This window comes from Equus caballus, chromosome 23, assembly GCF_041296265.1.
Source record: "Equus caballus isolate H_3958 breed thoroughbred chromosome 23, TB-T2T, whole genome shotgun sequence".
NCBI classification, from domain to species: domain Eukaryota; kingdom Metazoa; phylum Chordata; class Mammalia; order Perissodactyla; family Equidae; genus Equus; species Equus caballus.
The window spans coordinates 48872318-48886270 of record NC_091706.1 but is presented as its reverse complement, the minus strand read 5'-3'; the positions used below and the strand labels follow the sequence as shown (position 1 = coordinate 48886270).

Here is a 13953-nt window from a genome sequence, read left to right as displayed (position 1 = left end):
AGCAAAGCCTCAATAAGTAAGTGTGACTTAGGTATCAAAACAATAACTTTAAGAATCCCTTGGATAGTGATGGATGATACAGGTATTTTTCTAGATCACAGAAGTTTAGTAAGAAAATCCACATACTAAGGTGTAAAGGTAAAACTTCCTTTCCCCTACAAAAATATTTGAAGTCATTCTCCTGAGAACTGTCTACTTTATACATCATTCTTAAGGAGGTAAAGAAGCTGATAGAGCAATTGTCCTTGCCAACACAACACAGATCTCAAACATGCAGTGATTGGCCACTAAGGTGCTCAGAAGCAGTCTAGAGTTTCTCAGATCTCCATAGGATATGTCATTAAATCTTCTCCTCCTGCTGGGCCTGACTTCTGGGAAAAAAGCATATGGTATAAAAATTACTATATTTGGTAGTGAATACTAATGATTGCTCAGGAGGCTCATCCTTCAGTCTCCATGGCCTTTAGCATCTAGTTGGTTATAAATGTGACATGCTTTGATTTGATTTAATAATCTTTTTGAATTTATAGTTCAGAACTTACTGCACAAAATGTATCTGTAAAATCAGATACCCACATATAGAGAGAGACATATACATTTATTTTGGGTGATATCCCATTAACAAACTGTAAAATTAGGACAAGAAGACCAAGATCAGTCCAAGGGAAAGTTTACAAAGGTGCTTCTTCCTCTTAAACTGTAGGACCTGGAAATAGATTCAACAGAAACATACACATACACACAAGCACAGACACATAAGTGATATAGGGTAAGACTTTTTTCTACAGTGTGAGAATTGGATGCTCAATGATGTCACAACTAAAAGGCTATATATAGATTTCTATATGGGCAATATCTTAATCATTGTATGGAATGGCAGAAGAAAGTGTTTTGAAATGTGCAGAAATTATTCTATGATCTATATAAAAACAATAGCATTTTCTGTGTTACAATAAATTTGCAAGTTGAATTTCATTCATGTTACATTACACAGGGCATATTCTGTAACACTCAAAACCCAGAATGGTTAATAACAAGAATTCCAAAGAAAGAATTGAGAAAAATTTGGTTAAAGATGTAATTTTACTCCACAAAAACAGCTTTTTAAAGATTTATATAAAGTTAATTATACTGGCTCAGCAGTATACAAAATACGTGCTAAACAGTATGACAGTGACATGCTGCATTACCTCAGATGGGGTAAGTCATTTGGGTAATTTGGTTAATAACATAAATAGTTAGTATTGTATACAAATTTTATTTACTGAGGCCAATAAAAAAAAAAACTCTCAGAAGTTCGGTATCTTTGAATCAAATGTCACTGCAAAGTTAAGACAATGTAGATTCCATAATACATATTGTTATTTTCTAATGTCTCCATAATGAAAAATAATATAAAATATGGATTTTGTATCAAAACTGTTTGTCAAAAAGTACAGTTCACATCAGAAGTTAACATCACTGGGGAGTTAAATGATTAATACAAACACAAATACATATTACAAATATTCTTTTGTTCTTCACTTACCATGATGCAAACTGCGAGGATCTAACCTTTAAGGGTTAAAGAGTTTAATCAATGTCAATGTCTGATCTTCTGAAGGCGATGAAGAACAGTCTGTCTGCGATACCCAACAGAACATCACTTTGTCAAGCCACAAAGCGCCCAAAAGCTTGTCAAGTAAGTTACCAGAAACCTCTTTGTGGTTAGAACTCAGCTCCTTCCTGCTTGACCTATTATTTGATATTTGACCACTTGGTTGCAAGACACTTGCTCTTTCTAGCTGAAATGTCACTGGGGCATCTTGTCAGCTCCCCGACATCTCGGCCTGACATACAATTTTACTTTTGTGTGCTACAAGGCAGAAAATGCAGGGCAATGGCCTTGTTTTAAATTCTGTCAGCATCAAAGATGGGCGTCACTCTTAGGTCCTACCAACAACAAAAACAAAAAAGGAGTCTATTTCGAAGGTCAAAACAGCCATTACCTCGAAGTTTTTCAGCTTCTACTAAACATATTACCTGCTACACTGGTGTGGGAACTGTCCTTATACAGTGCCTAAACACACCACAGAAATCCTCCCGGCACAATTGCTCTACTTTCTTATCAAATGCAGACTTGATAAAAGGACGAGTTTTCAATGCCTGCAGGGACCAGATTCAGCAGTTAACTTAACTTGTTCAAATGGGCAAGTGGTATCATGTAGCTTTACAAGGAGCAACCTGACCTTCTCACATTGACCAGGAGTGACATTATTGTGCAGGAGGAGAAGCAGTCACATCATTTCTGTTTTGCACAACCTGCTTAAAGTTTGCAACTAAATGCTTGTCTTCAGTTGAGCTGACAAGAGAGAAGAGGGGGCTCAGTGAACCATGGCAGGGCTGCCATGAAATGACAGGAATCATTGGCATACATTTCAAATAGCTCTCTCAATCCTATTAAAGTATTGCAGTCCTGCTTTAAAATAGACAAGTATGAAACAACTTTGATAGATAGAGACTAAAATGGCTTATTGATTTTTTTAAGTCTGAAGGAAATTACCCAAAATGTGTCATTCTTTAACATTTAAAAATATGTTACATAAAAATGAGCAACTGTGATAATAAATAAAACTTAGAGGGGAAAAAGTTGGTTATTTCATTATTCAAGTAGACATAGACACCTGCACACATCAAGCTATCACCCAGTTTTTACAAACCCACTGCCACTTGTGCTGAAACAAAATTCAACTGATAAGAAAATCCCCCTTCAAAACAATTTTAATTGTACTGTTAACTCTTCTTGCATTTTTCTTTTATTTCATAAAGTCACAACCCAATCTGCGTTGGTCTTTTGGCATTAGCAGACATGGTCACTGGAGAGGACTGAGACGATGTCAGGGGCGCAGGATTTACGAATGTCTCCTTTAAGAAAGCGTAAGTTGTATCAAGTTCACCTTTCAATGGCAAAAAATCTCCAACAACAATTGTGTCACCAGGAAGAGCAGCTCTTGAAGGAATGGAGAGATTTGAATGGTCTCGTGATCCTGTCTGCGATATAAAAAAGAAAAAACTAAACGTAGAACTGACAACATTTAATTGGAGCTTAAAACCATAAACACAGAGGTGGACTAATAATCACTATAATATGAAATGAGGTAGAAATTGTCATTTGTATAATCTATATGATAATACATTAATATTAAATTACTTTCCAAGTGTGATTGAATCTCTTATTTATTCCATGTCATAAACTTCTCAGGACATCAGGAGTTTGCCCAAATACTAAAACATTGTATAAAACTTTTATAAACTTATTGAATCGGAGTCAATACGATCAGTCATTTTTACCTCTGCTTCTATCCGCTGGCAATTTACAAAAACCCATGCTAATAGTGTTTATTTCATTATGCTATATAATATGTTCTATATAATATGGAAAATTAGACGGCGTAGAAAACAAACTATGGATATTTATGCTTTTAAAATCTATCAGCCTGACATTTACTTGATGAATACAGCACAAAGAAAGATAAGTCAATCCTAGTGACCTCTAGAAAAGAGCACCCTGAGACATAAAATGCTAGTGCAATGAATATTTTGCCTTTGCCTTTAATAATAAGGCCACCACCGTGTTTTAATAAAAACTGGGGTTTTTGTTGTGGTGGTTTTTGGGTTTTTTTGCTGAGGAAGATATGCCCTGAGCTAACATCCACTGCCAATCCTCCTCTTTTTTTTTTTTCGCTTGAGGAAGATTAGCCCTGAGCTAACATCTGTGCCAATCCTCCTCTATTTTTTTTGTACCACCACAATGGCTGGTGGCTGGTGGCTGGTGAATGGAGTAGGTCTGCACCCAGGATCCGAACCTGCAAACCCAGGCCGCTGAAGCAGAGCACACGGAACTTAAACCACTCAGCCACGGGGCTGGGCCCTAAAACTGTTTTATTATAAGTATTAGGAAATCATGTATCAAAATATGAGATTGCAACATGAAAACAATTTGTCACATATTTTTAAACAGTACTGGTATCTAGAAACTATTGGAAATCAAACTTTGAAAACCCAAATACTCATGAAGTACTTGAAAACAGAATTAATATTTTGATGAAGCTATTCATTTAAGCCCCAAGGAACACTGGTAATCAGTAGTTAACATTTAACATGAATGAAATCTTACCAATAAAGCAGAAAGGTATTATTTTATGACATTCATAGATAGTAGGAAAATAGCGATCAATTGTATGACAAGAGTCTTCCAGATTTCCAGCAAATAAATGTTGCCGAGATAATAAGCCTAGTCATAAGTGTCTCCACTAAAAACCACATTTTATATTGCAGAGTTTTTTAAAAAAAATCTTTCTGGTAGATTCTCTTACAATTTTGACAACAAAATAGTGTGAACTCTAAAGATCAGCTTTATTATGTCATGCTATACAAAACAGTCTCCACACGTGAAAACAAGAGGGAAGCCATTGCCGGCGTTAGGAAAGTATTAGAAATTCAGCTGTTGTATGCGTTACCATTTTTGTGGATCTTTTTTTAACTACAACTGGAGAAAAATCAATGGCTGCATCTAACACCTAGTTCAGCAATTTTCTTTGATCTCTGTTCTTTTGATTTCTTGATACGCCACGGCAAGCCTACAGCTGATGGAAATCATTTCTTTTTATGCTGGATGTTAAAAAACACCTAAAATGGCCACTTGGCTGGCTTTATGAAGGAGAGGGTTTAGCTTCTCCCCATGGAAGGAAGGGAATTCCTGAGATCATGTGTTGACCCTGATTAGCGGCGCTGAAGAGGTTTCACTTGCACAACTTGAACGCTGGGCCAGAGCGTATCAGTTCAGACCAGAACAGAGGCATCTCATTACATCAGAGTGGAGGTGAACTTTAACTGCTGGTAGAACCACCTTCTCTGATTGTTTTAGCTGTGTGTCGGAACTGGCAGTGTCACTACCTGGTAGATTTTGCTGCTGTAAAGACTACAAGGCCATCTACTAGCTTTCCGTTCTGTCAGCCCTGGGGATAAGGAGAAGGCTGGAAGGTGGAGATGGTGGGGCCCAATTTGCTTCTTAATAGAGTTTATTTCTAGCATTAGTATTCTCTATCCTGATAAAAGAATACTGTCAGGGAAGCCTTCAACAGTTTGTTGTTACATCTTTATACTTCAAGCTCTGGTCTAAGAAAACTACATATGAAAAGAAAGGAGCGTGCAGAATCAGACAAGGAAGCTCAGGTATTCTCTGAGGGTATTTTCTTCTAGATTCTTCTAGACCACAGAAAGCTAACGGTGTCCAACTGGCCGATCACATCTGTTTTGCAATATTAGATATTCAAATTTACTCAAACCTATGTTCTGTCGTGAAGTTTCCTTTTTTTTCCCGCGATTCTATCAATCTAGCACATCCATCAACCTAATCACACACCAGGAAGCCCGCCCTTCAGGGAAAGCCCGTACCTGCTCATTTCTCCTCAGTATTCTGCAGATCTTGGCACTGCACAAAGGGGTCTCTCTTTTTCCTTTTCTCCTCTTACTTTTTAATACAGTATGTCTATCTTCCACCATGCTGTCTAAAAGAATCTTTTAATCTAATATAACATTTTTTCACTAAAAAACCTTGAGATAGGGTATTGAGTATTTCTCTAGTATTGCACATCAGAGTCTAGCTTTTTGCATACTATCTTCTGACTTTATGTCCTAAATGTGGAAAATTGCCTAAAATAAAAAGAGGTTTCCTTAAAGGCTTGCACCCCTAAAACGTATGTCCTCTACCAAGTAAACAGGTTTACTTTTGTGTAAATGAAAATAAAAGTTTTTTGTTGTTCTTACTAGGTCATTTGCTATATTCCATACACTGCTAGAAAATATTTTTTTTCATGAAATGGGATAAAATCTGATTTTAAGTCACTTATAAATTAAAAACAAGCCAGAAAAAATCCTGATTTGAGAATGTGATGTTAAAATAAGTAAATATGAACTATTTTTATTGTTACAAACAATAGCCAGAAATACATCATAATACTTTTAATATAACACACAGAGAAAAAGACAGTTAAATAACTTTTTATCAGAGACCATTAAAAGTTAATATTTACCACCTGATCTTATATTTTAAATCTGTAAAATCTATGGTCATTTAAGCTACTTTTTAAAATGCTGAGGTGTTCTGGGAGTCTCTCATGTAAATCCAGATTTAAGCAATTTACAAAAAAGAAATTAGTTACCTGAAATAAAAGCTAGGTGCCATGTGAATCTTTATGGAAGCACTTTTATTTACTCAATAAGCTGTAAATGATTCTATTTGAACTGTTATAGTCCATCAGCTAAATATATATTCACAATACAAAATGTGTCTACTAAATTTCTGCATTTTAGAAATCTTATGAAATATAGTAATTGGCCATGTCCAATAGCCATTTTTCAAGACTTTAATATCTTCGTTTTCTAACAGTGTTTTTTCAACAAAAAATAAATAAATAAAGCATTAGGGTAATAATAAGATAATGACTCAATAAATTGTCTATAAATCAAAGCTGTTTTGCAGACCAAGGCTTCTGAAACAATGACACTAAGCCATTTGTCTCCTGGGTAGCATTTATGATCAAGTTAAGCCTTCCGGAATCTAGTATTATAAAAAGTGAGGGGCGGTGTGATTTAGCAGGCAGAAAAGTGTTGCATGGAGATTATGCTAGGCACACAGCATGGTGAAAAGAGTACTAGACTGGGGACCCGAGGACTACAGTTTCCCCCAGTTCTCTTACAATCTAGCTGGTCATTTTGGGCAGGTGAATCAGTCCTTCTCGCTCTCACTTCCCTTGCCTATAAAATGAGGAGCCAGACTCTTTCCAGTTCTGAAGTTCTACAGGCGCATCACAATTCCACCCATGATGGCGTATGTAACGTTAACACCTAACTTTGGGGGATGACCTTGACCCAGAAATCAAAGTTTCCCAAATATAATACTTAAGACTTTGAAGGGCTACAGATAGGCCATTCTTAAGGGGAAGGGATACATATTGCACACGATTCTAAAAGAAAAAAAGACAAACAGATTTAAAGAAATTAGCCACAGTTTAGAGGATGTGGCTTCATTCAGTTAAACTCTGTAGCGCATTTTTTATTACTTCGACCTCCATGATGATGTTTTAAGCTCTGTAAATTATTGACTGGTTTTATGTAGAGTGTGCAGCTCCATATCAACTGATGAAGGAATCAAAGTACCCACAAGAGGGCCTTACAGTGAAGGTCCCCTGCCATCTCTACTTTAGCTTCTGATGTGTTCTTACTGCCGGAGCCTCAGCACTCAGTCTCACAGAGTTTTCTTCCTTCCAAATACTTCAAGTTAGTGAACCAAATTCTACCTGTCTCTTGTCCAGTTCTGCCATGCTGAGATCATGGGACACTGCAGTTTACACAATCAGAGCTGGCAGTACTCATGTATAGTTTTCTCTTGTGCAATGCTCAATTATAAACCTTATACATATATACACACACAATACACACACACACATGCATGCAACTGATATATATATAGACACACATATATATACACACACAATACACACACACACATGCATGCAACTGATATATATATAGACACACATATATATACACACACATATATATACTCGCTATATGCATTCACATATACACATTATATATACATACATAGATGTGTGTAGATGTGTGTATATATAATATATATATATATATACCAGCTACCACATCATTAAATATTTATTCCTTGTAGTTACCAATTCTAACTTTTAGTTACCAACACCAGACCAGCAGCAGTATCTTACGCATTCCTCTCCCCATAAGTCATTAAATCTTAGTACAGACAGTGTGTCTCTTTAGCTCAGTGACATCAAGATCTATGTGGTTATGTGAGTCAATGGAACATTGTAAAGGAGTCTCTAGGTAGACAGAAAACAACTTAAGAGGCATGGGTACCTAGAGATTAAGAAGGAAGGGTAATCACAGAGGTAGAAGCAAATCAAAAAACAGAGGTAGAAGATATTAACAACAAGCCTGATTCACATCTCAACAATTTTGTCCTCAGGCAGACAGTCAGCTTTGGTTCAAGTGCCAGAGCTCTTGAGTCAATCTATCTTGTTCAAATTCAGCCTCGACTACTTGCTTGATGTGGTAGATTAATTGGATTAATGGCTTTGATTCTTCATGCTTCCTTATGGGCATGCCCTTTGCTGTGTGACATTGCAGCCCTTTGCAGGCTGGTTCACTAGCTCTTTGCTTCCCTGTCCAGCCTCATGTGCCATCTCCTCACTTGCACTCTGCAATCCAGTTGCAGGGAAACTGCGAGTCCGTAAACAGGATGTTCCCATAGTTCACACCCGCCTCCCGTCTGTCCACTGTGTGGGATATCTTCTCTCCTTTGTGAGGAGAATGCCTTCTCCACCTTTCAGACTCTGCTCAAGGTTTCCTTCTGTAAGGGCTTTCCAGATCTTTGTCCCACCCTTCCCCAACTACAGTTAGCTACAATATCCAATCACACTTTTACGTTCCTTCATGAGCATTTATTTTTTTGTTTCTACTTATTTGTACACACTGATGTCTCCTCTATAAACTATGAGCACCTAATGTGATAGAGTCATGACTTTGCATTCCCAGCACCTAGCAGAGTATCTGGGACTAAGTAAAATTTCTAATTGATGAATGACTGAATGAACAAACTACTCATGTTATTACTTCATGGTTTTGGTCTTGTATTGCTATTCGGTTATTTCATATATATACAGATTATGTCCCAATTAAAGTAGCACAGTATAAAGGAAAGGACAGGGGCTTTGAGGTTGGAGGGACCTCGGGTTCCAAACTTGATTCTGCCACGTATTAACTATGTGATCTTTGATAAGTTACTTAACCTGTGCAGGCCTGCATCCTTAGCTGTGAAGTTGGAAGAATACTCCCTCACAGGGCTGTCATAAGGATGAGATGAAATAATATACACAAAAACGCATGACATACAGCAGCTCCCCTTCTCCACCTCACTTTCTCCGCTTCTCAAGTGATGATAAACTCCAAATTTATAATTATAGCTAACACATATTGAGCATATATGTCAGGCACTGTGCTAGGTTCAGCTTTCTAAGCATTATCTCAATTCTCACAACAACTCAATGAGAAAGTATTACTATTACCCTCGTCTTACAGCTGAAGAACTAGGGCTCAGAAGAGTAGAATAAATTGCTCCATGTGGCACAGCTTGGTAAGTGGTGAAAGGGTGGGACTCGCAATCTATCCGCTTCTTCTCCCCTATGTTTGACCACGACCTTATCATGCCGCCCAAAGAAGACACAGCCCGGGGTTATCTTATACCCAGAGCTGTTTCATACACATAGTAAAGGTTCAACAAATCTCTGTGAAACTGGAAAATAAAAGTACACAGACTGTACTAGAGGCTAAAAATAAATGTTTATATTTTTGATAACATATTTTATTATAGTTCAACATTTGAATATCCATGGTACTGGAGTAGATAAATAGATTTTATGGTATTTACATAAAACAAAAGTTCTAGCCCCTTCACCAAAGGAGCTTACATGTTGTTATATTCAGAGATAAAATTCAGCACTGAAGTTTTAAATTACACTAGAACATTTAAACTTTAATTTTAAATTACTTCAAAGATGTCTTGTGCCTGACAAGATAACAATTCCCATTTTCTTCTCTTAGAGGTTTAGATTTCCTGACATGATCGAGGTTGGAAAAAGAGTCAAAGAATTTTCCCAGATGGCTTTTGTTCTTTCTTTTCCTGCTCTCCTTCACATCCTTGTGTCCCCCGTCTGCTCCTGTCCTGGCAATTCTGATACACTTGACGGCAGAGAACGCCAGAAAAATGCAAAGGAGGTAATTTTTCCCCCCGTCTCCTACAACTATATATTCCCAAACAACTCAGAGAGAATTTTAAATGTAAATACATCCATATACTCAGGTATACAAAAAGGGTACAAAAATTGAATAAATAAAAACTTCAGCATACTATATAGAAAAATGCCACTGAAAAACTGAAATGACAAGCTGATAAAAATATGTGCAGCACACATGATGGCCATAGGGTGACTTTCTTAATTTACAAAAGGCTCGTGCAAATCAAGAAAAAGAAGAACCTAATTAGGAAACAGGCTAAGGATAGTGTATTTATTAAGACTGGGTTCAGCTGTATCAGAAAACTCAAAATGTTAGTGGCTCAAATAAGATAAAAGTTCATTTCTCTCTGATATAGCTATATGAAGCTAACAGGAATCCAGGCTGCTTCTATCTTGGGTTGCACAGCCTCAGTATGCTGCTTCCACCTCAGGGTCCAAAATGGTTGCTCAAGTTCCAGCCATTATGTCTGCAATATAGCCAGAAGAAAGGAGGATGAAGCAAAGAAAGAGGAACCACTTACATTTAAAGACACTTCCTAAAATCACAACACTGCTGCTTATATCATTGGCCAGAACTTAGTCCCATGGCTAACTTAGCTTCAGGAGAGTCTGAGAAATGCAGCTTTTTTTGTTTAGTGGCCCAGGTAATATTCAGAGGTTCTATTACTAAGAAAGAAAGAGAAAACAACAATCAGGAAACTACTGGCAGCCTCTGCCTCAGACACAAATTGGCTGTCTGGTAGGGAAGGGAGGAGTACAAATAACCAAAAAAATACAAAAAGTGCTAAAACTCAATCATAATTAAAGAAATGCAGTACAAAATGTGACATTGGAAGATTACTTTTCACCATCAGACAGGCAAAAATTTAGATGTCTGCTGATGCCACAGCTGAAAAGAGAGGGCAACAGGCAACTTCATACCATGTAGGCAGGGACGTAAGCTGGTGCCACCTTTTGGAAAACAAAACAAAATTTAAATTGTACCTGCCCTTTGATCCAGCAATACCACTGCTAGGCATTTCTTCTATGGCTACACTCACAAAAGTTCACCAAGACGAGTATACAGATATATTCATTGAAACATTTTTTATAGAAAAACATGTTTTAAATGAAACTAAAATGTTCATCAACGGAGTGCTATATAAGTGAAGTTTGGCACAACCATAGAATACAACAATTAAAACAAAACTGAGGTAAATATAAATATGTAAGTACTGATATAGAGGTTCAAAACAATGTGCGTGTGTGTATGCGTGTGTGTATAAAGAGAGAGAGAACCAATCTGTATTTAAAAAAAAAGCATAAACACACATACATGCATACATATACCTATTTTCTTTTTGAAACAAGAATCACAAGAAACTGTTAATTATCTTTAGAAAAAGGGAATAAATTAGAGTGGGTTAGGAGGAAAAAGCTTAGAAGTTCAAAATTTTCTTTCCATGGTTTTTTTATCTGTAAAACTGTTGGCACCATGAACAAAGGCTATGAACTAGCAGTTCACAAAAGTAAAAACACAGCTGATTAACAGTAAATGAGAAAAAATGGTAACCTAATCAAAAATGGAAAGTAAAATGAGATGTTTATTGCCAATCAAATTGAATTTAAAAAATTAAGATACTAAATATTAATGAAGGCATTATGAAATGGACATTCACAAATTGCTAGTGATTGTGTAAACTAATAGGACCATTTGGACTATAGTTTGCAACTGTCTTAAATAGTTAATATCATTTGATCCAACAATTCCATTTATGCTTAGGTTCCTTCTATTAATAATAACAGACAAAAATTGGAAATAATCACATATTCAACAATAGAAGTACGGTTAAGTAAGCTATAGTCACTTGATGGAATATTATGACTATAAAATTTATAGTTATAAACTTTTGGAGAACACGGACAAACGCCTAGGCTTGACCAGGGGTCAGCAACCTTTTTTGTAAAGGGTCAGATTATACATATTTTATGCTTTGCAGGCCATATGTTCTCTGCCACAACTACTGAATGCTGCTGTTGTAGCCCCAAAGCAGCCACAGACAATATGTAAATGAATTAGTACGGCCGTGCTCCAACAAAACTGCGTTTATGAACACTGAAATTTGAATTTCACGTAATTTTCATGTCATGAAATACCATTCTTCTTTTGTTTTTTTTCCCCCAACCATTTAAAAAGGTAAAAACCATTCTTAGCTCGCAGGCTGTACAAAAGCAGGTGGCCAGGAGATTTGGCGCACAGGCTGTACCTCACCCCCCACCCCTGAGCTAGACTGAAGAAGTAAAAGGCAATGTGCAAAATTACATATGATACTTGCTTCGAGGTACTGGAATTGGTGGAATTTTTTTCCTAAATTATTTTCCAATTATCTACAATAAGCATGCCTTACTTTTATAACTAAAAACGCTTTATTTAAAAAGATGAATTTTATCTATACTGAAACTCATATTTTAGTATGGTTATGACTGAGCTGTGCGGTCAAGATGAAAATGTAATTGGTTTGTTAGGGGTCTCAGAAGGTGCGTCTTTAAACAAGTCTTTTGCAAGTTTTGAAAAGATTTTAATTTAGCTAGTAACACTTTCTTATTCCAACACTTTATCTAACTCATGTCTACAACCTGACATTAAGTAAACACATAACACGGATGATTTTACGGAGTAACCTGTACCCCTGCCCTGCACAAACGTGACTCCTTACGTAGAGAGGCTACTTACAACTTGTGTGCCTTCATTTTACTCCAAATAGCACTTCCAGCTGCCAAATTACAACTTCTGTGGTCAAAATGTACACATGTCCCACTCTCTCTGGGAACTATTAGGCAAAAGTTTTCTGACCACTTTTTCATTACTGAAGAATTTCCTCTTAAAGTTATAAACCTTTTTAACACAATGTCAAAAATTTAGTCATAATCTGGAAGCTATAAACTTAGACCTTTTAGCAGTATGTTTTTCTCTGCATGGAATTACTGAGCACGCGCTCAAGTACAGAGGAGCAGAGGAAGGAAAGAACCATCTAAAATTTAAAGTTGTTTGAAAGAGATGACTTTCCTAAATCATACTAACATTGTAAGCATCTGTCAGTCACATAACTCAATAAAACTGGCAATAAATTCACATTTTAACATCTGAAACCCACGTTTTCCACGCCCCTCCTTTCACTGCTGTTTTAAACCATGTTCCCTCATCATTCCACTCTATCACACCTAAGATCCCTAGCAATTCTTCAGGAGATGTTGCAAACACTCTTTATTCCCCACTGGGAAATAAAGGTGTAAGTCCTGTACTCCCGAGGTCTGTTGACTCCTTGGCCAGTGCCACATGGGCCTTTCTGGAGTGACGGGTTATCTTCAGTTAAAAGAATGTGGTCTCTTTATTTCTCAGCAAGAGAGGGACACTTCAGATATAAGACAAATTATGTGATCTGGGGTTCACATCTGTAGAATGCCTTCAAATCACAATGCACTGGGGAGAAAGTTCCAAAACAAACCACTTAGCTGGCAATGACGCTTCCTTTACATGATAGGCAGGAATGTTATTTCTAATAGAACCAGGCCATTTCCAGCAGTCTCAAACCAAACACATCTCTAGGGAGAACATCCTATAGAACTGTGAGAATAATGCAGCAACCACAAAATTCCAAAGAAATAGACTATGGATTCCATTTCAGGAATCTATTCCCTTCATGATCAATTCCACCTGATAGATTTTCCCCATGGTTGCATAACGCACAAAGCATATCTAAACCTACATCCATCATTAGTATCCTAAATTAGCTCTATTTCTTAATTCTTGCAATAGATATCTATCAAGTGCTACAACGTCCCAGATACTGTTCTAGGTACTGGGACACAGCGCTGAATCACACACACACAAATTCTCTGCCCTCAGGGAGTTCAAACTGTCCTCTCTGCATCCGGAGCCAGTTCTCCGTGAATGATAATTTGCTGAAATCCTATGTAACCACACAACTGTGTTAAGTTTTGCTGTGTGACGGCACTGAGAGTTTGCCAGTCTCGTCATTCTGTGGATATAGACAACGTCCCAGCAGTGAGTCACATTTCCCTGGTACTGCCCTGATCTGCTCAC

At 37.0% G+C, this 13953-nt stretch overlaps 1 protein-coding gene across 13 annotated transcripts in view; it reads right to left on the bottom strand.

Annotated features, from left to right (window-relative positions):
* Positions 1–579: 579 nt before the first annotated feature.
* CCDC171 (coiled-coil domain containing 171) overlaps positions 580–13953 on the bottom strand; it is a 293940-nt gene continuing 280566 nt past the window's right edge. For 11 of the 13 annotated variants that reach the window (XM_070248923.1, XM_070248931.1, XM_023627387.2 and 8 more), the window contains one exon: positions 580–3030. In XM_070248923.1, coding sequence (XP_070105024.1) covers positions 2809–3030 — 222 coding nt within the window. In that variant the 3' untranslated portion in view covers positions 580–2808. Of the gene's footprint in view, positions 3031–9414; positions 10337–13953 lie in introns of those variants that run through there. The other 2 variants (XM_070248926.1, XM_070248929.1) reach the window with 1 other exon arrangement.